The 11,272-nt window shown below is 46.9% G+C and overlaps 1 protein-coding gene across 1 annotated transcript; it reads right to left on the reverse strand.

The window, feature by feature from the left end:
- Positions 1–3,011: 3,011 nt before the first annotated feature.
- LOC104399760 (selenium-binding protein 1-A-like) lies at positions 3,012–10,760 on the reverse strand. The gene is made up of 11 exons (XM_010009932.1): positions 10,712–10,760; positions 9,882–9,994; positions 9,364–9,549; positions 8,598–8,718; positions 7,469–7,651; positions 7,195–7,373; positions 5,997–6,075; positions 5,382–5,503; positions 5,123–5,215; positions 4,002–4,120; positions 3,012–3,372 (listed from the first exon to the last, which is right to left on the reverse strand). The coding sequence occupies exons 1-11, from the start codon at positions 10,716–10,718 to the stop codon at positions 3,210–3,212; spliced, it is 1,365 nt and encodes a 454-aa protein (XP_010008234.1). The 5' UTR covers positions 10,719–10,760; the 3' UTR covers positions 3,012–3,209.
- Between the last annotated feature and the right edge of the window lie 512 nt (positions 10,761–11,272).

Here is an 11,272-nt window from a genome sequence, read left to right on the forward strand (position 1 = left end):
GCCTGACTTTGCAAAGCTGAGATCCACCACCCCGGATCTCTCCATCTCCTCACTAAGCAGAGACAAACCAACCGGCACAGGGCTGCACACGCAGAGCCCTTCAGCACATCACTGCAAGAAGCATCTCCACGTGCAGGCTGCAAGGTTTGCTGCAGGGAACATGAGCACTGCACAACTCCACTTCTTGCTCCTCAAGGCACCTCTCTGCCTCTTCTCCACTGGACTTTGAGCCGCCCCTTCCCCTCCAAGCGAGCACTTGCTGCTGGAGCAGGAGTCGCAGGGGACGGGGCAGAAAGGCCTGGCCACAAGCAGGGCGGCAGCGGGATCAGCCTCTCCCCAGGCCACCCCCAGCTCCGGCCCTGTGGAACCCACATCCTCAGGTTGTGATTTCAGCCGGTGTCACGAGCAGTGACTCCAGGCGGCCGCTGAAGGGCTCTGCCACCCGCAGCCACAGGACATGGACGTGAGTCACTGCTCAGGCGGGTGCTCTCCTGCCGGATCAGCTCCTTCATCCACCTCCTCCCACAGCCGCAGGATCGCTCCATCTGACACGAGAGGAGTGGCAGCACCACGCAGCCGGCGAGGACGGACGAGCAGGACCTGCTGCTTCTCCTGCTCCAGCCCTCTCTGCCTGCAGACAGGCACTGACCTCCCTCGAGTCCCTGCGAGCGCTGCAGAGCAGGCTCCGAGCTTGCCACAGCTGAGAGCAACAACGGTTGACTTCGATCCACGGAGGGAGCTGGTGATCAGACCAGGATTATGTGTGCTGAGCTGTTCAGGTTCCTCTCCAAAGACTCATTTTACACTTCTCTGTATACACCAAAGACTGCACTTGCTACACTCTTGGACTCAAAGGTAGGAGCTCCGGCTTCAGCAGAGCATGAGAGACCTCAAGGAAGTAGACCAAAATATAGTGAGCTTAATGGTGACTCCCATCACGCCTGTTTCGGCTTCACTTAACCAGAAATTGTTCTCCACTCTAATTTCCAGGCTATGGGTCAGTTGTTATGGTAAGGTTCACACCTTCCCCCCCAAAATGCCCCAAAGTGCAGGCATTTGGCTAATGTCTGAAATTTTGGGGTTACTTCCAACAGCCTCTGACTGTGCTACTGACCATGACTGTGCCCCCTCAGAATCTTCCTTAGAGCAAATCAATGTGCTGTTGATAGTCAGGTGGGTCCATGGCAAAGCCCACCTTGCACTGAAGCAGACCCAGACAGGGACACACACACACATATACAGCACTTCAATAACCATACACACTCAGATTCAGGGGCATTTCCAACTGGGATTTCAGGATGGGACCCAGACTGGCGTGCTCACTATAGCTGGAATGAGAGACTTCAGCCACCATCAGATACACTGATGGAGTGAGAAGAGGCCTGAGGGCCACCCTCACCAGCAAGCTTGTGATTTGTGGAAAATCATGACCTAAAATTGGGACTTGAATGAGAGCAGCTCCCAGATGTAGTTCTGTGCTGCCCAGAGCCAGGCTGCAGCCTGCCCTCACGTGGCCATGTGGAAGATGCACCTTCTTTTCCAGCAGAAAACGCTCAGTACAAGAAATAAGTGTGAAAAGAGTACATGTTCCAGTAGTACTGACTGGTATCAAATGATGTCCTAACAAATCAGTCACTTTCCTGGACAACATGAGATTGTTGAGACACTGAGCACTCACTGTACCCACTCAGCGTGGACTATCAGTAGCATTTACACAGATTAGCAGCGTATACTCCGTTCCTGGAGTAAGGAAAACCATGCAAGCAAGATGGTTTAAACATCACCTATTTCTAACAAGAAGCTGCTTAAAATGGGCTTTTCCATCAGATGCAGGTGGCTACAACACCAGGGCAGTTGGAAAGCTTTCTGGCTTCACAAGCTCCTAAGAGAGCTGCTTGTTGTAGGTTTCAAAGAGACCCAGTGGCAGCAGCCCGGCTGCTGTTAAAAACACAAAACTGGACTCTCCAGCCTGGTTCCACGTAAGTTAAGCAAGACAGCAAGTAGCTTTGTACAGAATGAAGTCCTGATTACAAAGTAAGATCTGTCAGCTAGATGAGGGGTTTGCTGTGGAAGCACAGCAGAAGTCACAACAAACCCAGGCAAAAGGCTCGTGCCATCAACGCGCCGCTCCTGCAATTCCAGCATTACAACTGGCAGTGCTAAAGCTCAGCAGGCACAGCAAAGCCTGGCAACGGACACAGATGGGAAAGAAACAGATCCAGAGAGGCAGGAAAGAGAATGAGACCCAGGAGCTTAGGGAAGATGCATCAGGAACTGGCAAGAGAAGGCAGGCTGGACAGTGAGCGCCGCTCTGCTTAAGAAGCTGCAGACACGGCTCAGGCACCTGCTGGTGGCATCGCTCGCCTCTGTGCACAAAGGGTTGTGTAGTTCCCTCCACTCTTAGAAGATGGAAGAGAATCTTGGCTTGCAAGAATGGCAACAAAGGTGGCTTCAGTGCAAATAAATTCCTCACCAAAGAATCTGTAGATGAATCCCACTGTTACTTCCTGAAATGACCTTTACATTTGAACATGTCCAAGTGCTGAAGAGGAAAAAGATGTGCAGCTCCATCTGGCTTGAAGAATGCTTTTATTGCTGTATTTTTATAACACCAGTACACAGATGTTAAAATATAACCCGAGTCCAGAAGCATGTGGCTTCAGGTTAGATAGATACGTATGATTTTTATGCTGTGTCTGCTGTAAAGCACCAATTACTTTATGAGCAAATTAAGCTTTGCAGGGACAGAACACTCTCGCTGAGGGATGAGCCCAGGGAATGTATCCTTCTTAAGGAGCTGTTTAGGAACAGCTTCTTCAACAACAAACAGTGGCAAAGCAAATAAGCATCAAACAAGGCAAAACAAAGCAAAAAGCTGGTGACCTCGGCCTTGAAACCGACAGTCAACAGTGATTACAAAGGACCTTGTGGAAGGGGAAGGAGTAGAGCAAATGAGCTGTAGATCATGTTTCAGAGAGATTCACTTGGCTGCCTCAGAATGAGAAGAAAGTGGAGCTTCTGTGGCTCACCCTAATGAAAGTCTAAACATAGACCGTGGACAAAGTTCCAGTTGACCCCATTCACCTTTAAGAAAGGGAAGTGGAGGGTAAAGAGGAGCAAGAACGAGAAACAGGGGAAAAACCCCAAACACAAGCCTCCCAAAAACCAGCAACAACAACAAAACCCCTGAAACCAGCTCCAGACAACTATTACATCCAGATATCAGAGGTATTGTCTCCACCAGGGTAACGAATCTCATGAGCTAGGGCAGGCCCATCAGGTTCCTTCCCAAAATCCACTAGGAAATTTTTATTCACTCGCAATCCACCTCTTTCATTATCCACATCAACCTGCAGCATAACAGAGCCTTCCCTGAAAAAGGGACAAGAGAACAGGTATCAAGAAAAGGTTTCGTATTTGCTGCTCTTCCACATTTGGGCAAGATTTGTCTTTGTTTAATACAAACCAGAAAGAATCTCAGGTACAAAATGGGCCTTAGCAGATCTCAAAGGTGAGTTACTGTGAAACTGCAGCCTCAAATTAGCAATGAATAATTGCAAACGAATAGCTGTTGTTACTCATAAAGCAACAGGCAACTGCACTATGCCCTCCTGTGGCCATCTGGCACATCATCTTCTCCTCTTCTTAGTTCAAAAGAGCAGAAAGCTGTGCTGATACACTCAAAGGCAGTTTGGAAGAGGCTTCCAGGGGGCTACGTCATGTTCACTGGTTTCTTCCCATTCTCATCTACTTCTGAATAGATCCCAATTTCAACAGACTGTGTGTGCAGACCCCAACTTTTGTGTGCCTGTTGAGCAGGGGTGGATTCTGGTGAGTGGGTAAAACATCTAGGTTGGTAGGCTGTGGATAAAGTTAGTAGGTTCAGTCTCCCTGGGTGGGAACTTTGCTCTGTGCACCAGCTGGTACATGCATAGCACTACTTGAGGAAGAAATCTTGAACATGGGCTTGTACAGTCACCCTTGTTTACCAAAGTTCTTACTTGACAAGATCTGGGTAGAACTGCTTGTCCCATCCACTGTAGAGAGAGCTGGTGACGTATAATCTCTTCCCATCCAAACTAAGCTGAAGCATCTGAGGTCCACCTCGCACCCTCTTCCCCTAAAATCATAATAGAGAACAAGGTGCCTAAGACAAGGCTGCCATGGACATTGAACAAAAGAAATGCAACAGCAAGGAGAAACAAAAGAGCACAGCAGTTCTGCTCCTGGTAGAACTATCCAGAGCTCCAAAATCCTCCACACAGCAGCACCAGTGTCCCTACTTTGGAGAGAGAATGGGTTTTATTGGGAGTCTTACTCCTTACTAACAGGGAACCTTGAAGCCATTTCAGAAGAATTCCACTTAATTCACAGAATTAGTAATGTAAGAAAATAAAGGCTGAAGGGTTCAGGTCACTATACTTGGGTGGAAGTGACAAAACTCAAGCAAGAGGCGAGTGGTGTAACACAGCTGCAAATGAGAACATGTCTTTTCTGCAGCTAGGGCACAATCTGCAGGAACAATAGGAAGAAAAGGAGTTTGTGGATCTTCCTAAAACTGCCTTCAGTGGCCAACAGATCCTAGTCGTGTCCATGTTCAGTTCTTGCACATCCTGAGACTTTCCACAGGTAGCTGACATGACAGTAATAATAATAATGCACTTTGATAATGACCAGAGACAATTAATGCTCTTTCATTTTCTATTATGATGCCAGGTGCCACCAAACTCTTTAGACACATACAGACACCCACCCCCAACACTGCAGAATGAGCTGGGTCAGTGCTTCAACCATCACCTGTTGAGGGATTACCAGCAGCAGTGATGGCAATGTGATGAACGCACGCTGCATTAGCTCTAAATTAGCCAGCTAACAACAGCAGGGAAGATGCAATTACACAGGCTTCAGAAGAGTCAAACAGCTTGTCCAATTCCACCAGGGACCCAGAACACTTACCAGAATTCACTAGCTCCAGCCCCTGCTGAGATGTGGTATCTGCCCAGGCTGGAAGCCAAGACACAAACTAGCTCTCTATGTCCTGTGTTTAACTGTGGTGTAGGTGTATGTTAAAATGGATCACAATTAGCAGAGCACTGACAACGTGCATGTGAGGAAAACTTACTTGGATCACAAATGGCTCTGGCTGACACTGCAATTCCTTGTCTTCCACTACAGTTACAGGCCCACCTTTTGTGATGCTGCCTCCCAGAAACACCTGTAACCAAGGGAATGGGTGAGAACAGGAATCTGCTATCAAAAGAACACGAAAGACAATTCTCAAGCAAAAGCAAATTGTCATTTTCTCCTTTTAAACCAGAAGGGAACAAGCAGACTGGGCTGCCCTGCCCTGGTACGTGGCAGCTTTGCTGCTGCTGCCTCACCTGCCCCACCAGCTTGGGCTTGCGGGTGTTGGAGATGTCGTACTGGCGGATGTCCCCGTGCAGCCAGTTGCTGAAATACAGGAACCTGTCGTCCAGCGAGATGAGGATGTCAGTAATAAGACCTTCAAGGAAATATTCAGCAGCAAAGTCAGCAAACGGGCAGGCCCAGCACCAAACAAGACCACAAGTTATTATCTTTCCAAATTCTAGTCACAGCAGCCTCAGGAAAATAAGTTAAGATACGGTTTGAACAAACACGATCATCCTTGGACACCCGGTGCCTACGCAGAGGACGTTCAGGCTCCACAGCATTCCCAGGACCACTCCTGAACTCTGTGAGTTCATGCTAAAGACCCAAATTCCACGTGTTTTTCTAGAGAAACTGACCTCAATATTGAGTGGTGGGGGAGCAGATGGGGCTGATGATCTCCCACTTGATGGCTCATAAGCAAAGCTCATTTGGTGGCACCAGAAGTGTCACACAAAGAACCCAAACAGAAATTCAGTATTTTACAAGGGAAGTGTTTGCCATTTAAGGATGAGATTTTGCAGAAAGCTCCACTGCACCAGGGAACTGAAGAGGGCAACACCACATTTCCTGTCCAACACACTCACCAGGCATGTCAGGGAGAAGCCACCCCTGCACCTTCTTGCTGGGGACTTCAATCACCTTCTCTGCTGCCCAGTCTCCTTTCTGCAGAAAGCTCAGGAGAGAACACAGCATTATCAGTGCCTTCATGTCAGCCAAGAGAGCTCAGCTATGCAGGACAGAGGGAGGAGAAGCAAACAGTGCTGTTTATTTAACCTGTCCTCTACACAGGTGGTATGCACACTGCAAGTGTTAGCAAGGGGTGAGGATGGTAACTATTACCACCAGTGAGAATGTTATGATTGTACCATGCAACAACATCTCAGACAGTGCTGTAACAGAAGCAGAACTAAAGACCCCTCATCTCCTGTAGCTTGGTGTCCCCCCCGTCTCCAGCTCACCCTCTACCCCCCTCTGTCCATCAGCCCACCACTTTCCCTCCCTCCTCCACCTTCCAAACACTGGCTGAGCAGCACATGCTGACACTGGTGACAAGTTTCACAGGTTCTGATTAGTTCTCCAACTGATGCACAGTTGTTGAGCAGCTTGCAGGCCAGAAAGCAAGCTGCTGAGCTAATGCTGCAGCCCTTTCCTCAGTGCAGGTGTTCATCAGCCTGTTTTCAAGTGAGCACTAATGTTCCTCTCATCAGCCAGACTTCCCGTCCTTGAGACTTTCATAGGTCATTAATGGTGATTAAATTGATCAAGAAGTTATTGTGGAGGGTGAGGCTGACAGACCAGCACCATGACCTCTTCAGCTTTGCTGCCTTTCAGGATCAGGCTGCTGAAGATTTACATTCTGGACATAACAGAGGTACTCAGAATGCAACTGCTAAAGATGAGGGACCATCTGGTAGCTTCAGAAAGTCACAGCACTGGCTTCTATGCACACTGTCATGAGGTTTGCTCTCTGGATCATAGAATCATGCAATGGTTTGGGTTGAAGGGACCTTAAAGCTCCTCCAGCTCCAACCCCTGCCACGGGCAGGGACACCTTCCACTAGAGCAGGTTGCTCCAAGCCCCTGTGTCCAACCTGGCCTTGAACACTGCCAGGGATGGGGCAGCCACAGCTCCTCTGGGCACCCTGTGCCAGTGCGTCACTGCTATAGCTTGGCTGGAATTCAGAGCCATAATATTTTTAACCCAAATTCTACTACTTCCTAAGTAACTGGAAGCTTTCTGAAGCACCAGCCTCTGGCTTTGCCATGGATTTCATTGCTTACCTCTGTCTTGTAGAACCGATACACTGCACTACTCAGAGCACATCCCACAAACCCTTCTGCAGCATCTGGATTGTGGAGGAATCGGATCTCCAGAGGTATAGAGCCCTTCCCCAAGTCAATTGCCTGAATGTAGGTGTGAGTGCTCCAGTCCCACACGTTAATGTGGCTGCCATAATGCCCTAATGGAGCAGGTGAGACCAAAAAAAGCACAGAATGTATTATTTTCTCAAATAATCATTTGTACTCTTGAGAGTTTAAACAAATGCCCCCTCACCTTTCTCTATATCAGCTGGGTTAAACCCATCTGCCAAGGCTTTTGGGGTTCCCCATTCAGTGCTCAGCAGGACATTGTGCCGTGGCTGGTACCAGAAGTCATAACTCAGGGCAGGCACCTTCTCCCCATTCTCCCAGTTTCCTTTCACTTCAAAGGTCTCTCCATCCAGCAAAATAAAGCCACCTGATAGAAATTCCAAATACATTTGTTTGAAGACATTCACACAAGTTCTCAGCTTTAAAGAAGATACTTTATCACACTGTAATGATTTTTTTTTAAGCTTCAGTTTGCTCTATGTCTGCTCCTAATAACAATAATAACTCTGCCAGCCCTTCTAGAGTCCATTTCAATTAAGGGATAACTTAGAGAAGATCCTGGAGGAGTCACCTCTGGTTTTCTTTGCTTGCCATCAGTATCCTTGAATTACATAAACAACATGCATCTATTCAAGGACATGTTTGCCCACAATCCAGAAGAGAAAAACCCTGTGACAAGGAGCAGGGTTCCACCACTTAACCACCTGAGCTATATTTTTCCTAATAGTTAGTATTTCTCTTAGATGTGGTTTACATCTGAATAGGTACCAAAATTTATATGCAAGAATCCCTCAAAAGTTTTAAACTTTAAACTAGGGAAATGCAACCTAAAACAGCCTGAAAGGCTTAACTTTCATTAGACAGAGACAAGGATGATTTAGGTTGGCAACAGCATCTCTCATACCCAAGTCACAATACTGAGCTGATGCAGATTAGTTTCCAAAGCAATTCTTCCTTGCTCTGTGCTGAAGGGACCCAAGTGAAATGTTAATGGGTTTCCTGCTCACGCTATAACCACTAGAGTTGGTCTTCTTGAGTAATACACACAAAAGCCTGGGGCATGGAAGCTGAACTCATCAACAGTCCCATAGATACTCCTCCACATCAGGACTGAAGTGCAGAGCAGTGACCATGCAGCTTACCTGGGGAGTGAAGTTCTTATTCCAGAGTTCACCATTCCAGCAGTTGTTTGTTGATGTGCACAAGAGAACTGTAAGCTCTGAAAAATTCCTCTAGCTTTGCAGCCTGTGCTTTGGGAGCATGATACTTACATACCATGAACACTTTCCTAGAGCAATGAAGGGGAATAATACCTTTTCCATTGCCAGAAGGGTCTCCCAAACAGCTGATTAAGATGTCACCACTGCCCAGACAGTGCGAGGTGTGAGGATTAGCTGCATTACCCTTCTGGTGTAACTCCACTGGCTCAACAATCTAAAAGGAGTATACACATAGACACAGTCACCTTCATGGAGCTCACTACAGAACATCAGTTCACCCCTAGGAGTTGAAGTTTCACAAAAGAAGGGGAGAGGGAGAATCTTTGAGGCATGTCAGAGACTCGGTTTGAAACAGAATTCACTGAACAGGAAGAGACCCTGGGGGGGAGTTATCCACTGCATTAATAGTTAAAGGCTGGCAAGGTTCTACAGGACTTGAAAGACTATGAATGGGAGTATTTGCAGGCAGGTGGGGTGGGACAAAGACCACTTAGAAGTTTCCTTACATTCCACATTATCACCTGTACTGAAGTTTCACTGACCAAGTACAGATGCTGACAGTGTATGTATGTACATCTGAGCTAACCCTCTCTGCTGTATTACAGTCAGTGAAAAGAAACAAACACTTGAGACACAATTCCTTTACCCTAAACCAGTTTCTAAACTAGGTTAGACAACTGTGACTCCAGCAATGCCTATGTTTCTTCACTGACTGGAAAGAGAATCTAACCACTTAGACATGGAAAAGTGTAAGTCTATATCCCAACCTCCGTCTACGCCAAATCTGGATCCATAAAACCACTGTCTCTTGGTCAAAATGTAAGAAGTAAAACCCCAGCTTAAAGTCATGTAAATATACCTTATGGATTCTAGGAGCTCGCATGTCTGTCCCCACATCCACCACGTAAATTCGAGAAGAGATCAAGCTTGGTAGAATCAGACGGTTCCTTCTCTTCGTGGCATCCCCAAAGCAGCTGCTACAGGCGTTCCACCCTGAATGATGGAGCTCATCATTCAGATTGGGCATGGGCAGGCGATGGATCACCTGCAAAGTCAGAGACAGGCTTCACATTCAGCCTGACAAGAGCTTTTCCGCTAGGCAGAAAAAAAAATGGGACTTTATGTCAAGGTATAAATTAATAAAGAGCAGAAGGAAACTGCTATTTGTTAGTCAGGAAGCAGATTTAGCCTGAGATATGCACAGTTGAAGCTGTCAAGTAGGAGAAGAAAGGTGGACATCATGCTTGCATAGCATTTGTGAAGTACTGTATGCTATTATGTTAATTCAAATAATTAAAAGACTTTATCTCATTAAGTGCAATAATGGTATGGGAAAAAACAGAACAGAAGCACCAGAGCCATTCTACACGTAGGTACCTGACAATAGTGTGGAGATTTGGGATCAACATCCACAGTGGCCAGGTAGTCAGGCTTCTGTATCCCCGTGTTCCTGTAGATACAAGGCAGATACACAATCTCCTCCCGGGGACCTGTAAAGGCAGAAGTCTTGGAAAAAATGGTTTCTTTTGGCACATTAAACAAAAAGCTGTGGTTAAGTGTAAGGGCATCTTTTCTGGCTTTAGCCTCTGTCTGTAAATTGGGTTTCTTCTCAGAAAGCAGAACCTCAGTATTTCCATTTTATGGAGAAACACCAGTAGTGTATAGTTTGAGCAGCCAGGAACTGCCAAGAGCACGTGCTTGTTCAGCTGTGGGGCCTTTCCCTCCCTCACCCTCCTCACATAAGAGGCTCTGGGGATGCAACTACTTTCCTGGAGAAGGCCAGTGCTGGAGACCAGCTCCCCACGTGCGAGGCTGCGCGGAGCCTCTTCCTTCCCCAGCTACACAAGCGATGACTCCCTGGTGCCAGGGCCGAGTTCACTCTACCCATGCCAAAAGCCTATGCATTACAATCTATAAAACTGAGGCTTTTCAAATCTATCAAAGGACTCAAGGTGAACTTCTGACACTATTGAAATCTACAGCAAAATGCCTTGAGGGCTCTAGTGAGGGTCAGACTTAGCCAGACACTGTTACAGAACAAAACCTAACTTTTGTGCAGCTACAAGTGGATGAGAAGCTTGACACTAAACTATGTTGCACAGAATTCCCAACACTCCTTCCTCCTATTTTCCCCTCCTACCCTAAAGAGTAATTCGTTGTTATGAGAGAGTCTGAAAGCAGCCTGGGTTTAGAAAAGATGTGCTTACCTTTCATGGCATCCAGAGGAGTTGCATATCCTGGGCCACATGCTCCACATTTTGCTGATAGGAGGAAAAGAAGAAGTTCTTTCAATTACCAAATTATTTTAAAGCATCTCTCCAAGAGGACCTTGGCCTTGCATTGAGAGATGGGCAAATCTCAGATCCAGTTTTTACACTGTCAAACACCTGTAAGTCCCACTGACTCCAATCAGGGCTGAGGTTACACAATGTGACACACTGGGAAATTTGGGCCTTCATTTCCAGGAGTTCAGCCTCACAATTTGAAAGCACATTCATACATGACAAGGGGCTGGGATTTAAGAAAATTGTGTTAAATGCTTTACAGAGAGCTGCTGAATCACTGCCAGATGAGTAAGTAGACAGATCTGAACAGCCCATTTTATTATTACTGGAAAGGCTCCAGTCTTTCTCTGCACAGAAATGCCAAAGAAGTGGGTATTTTTGAGGATTTACAGCCTGGGTAAGAAGTGATACTGCAGGTGACCAGAAAGGACAAGGGAAAGGGAATCATCAACCATTCCACCTTCTACTACAAACTCAGCTCCT

The sequence above is a fragment of the Nestor notabilis genome, unplaced genomic scaffold (assembly GCF_000696875.1).
Source record: "Nestor notabilis isolate BGI_N333 unplaced genomic scaffold, ASM69687v1 scaffold15552, whole genome shotgun sequence".
Classification (NCBI taxonomy): Eukaryota; Metazoa; Chordata; class Aves; order Psittaciformes; family Psittacidae; genus Nestor; species Nestor notabilis.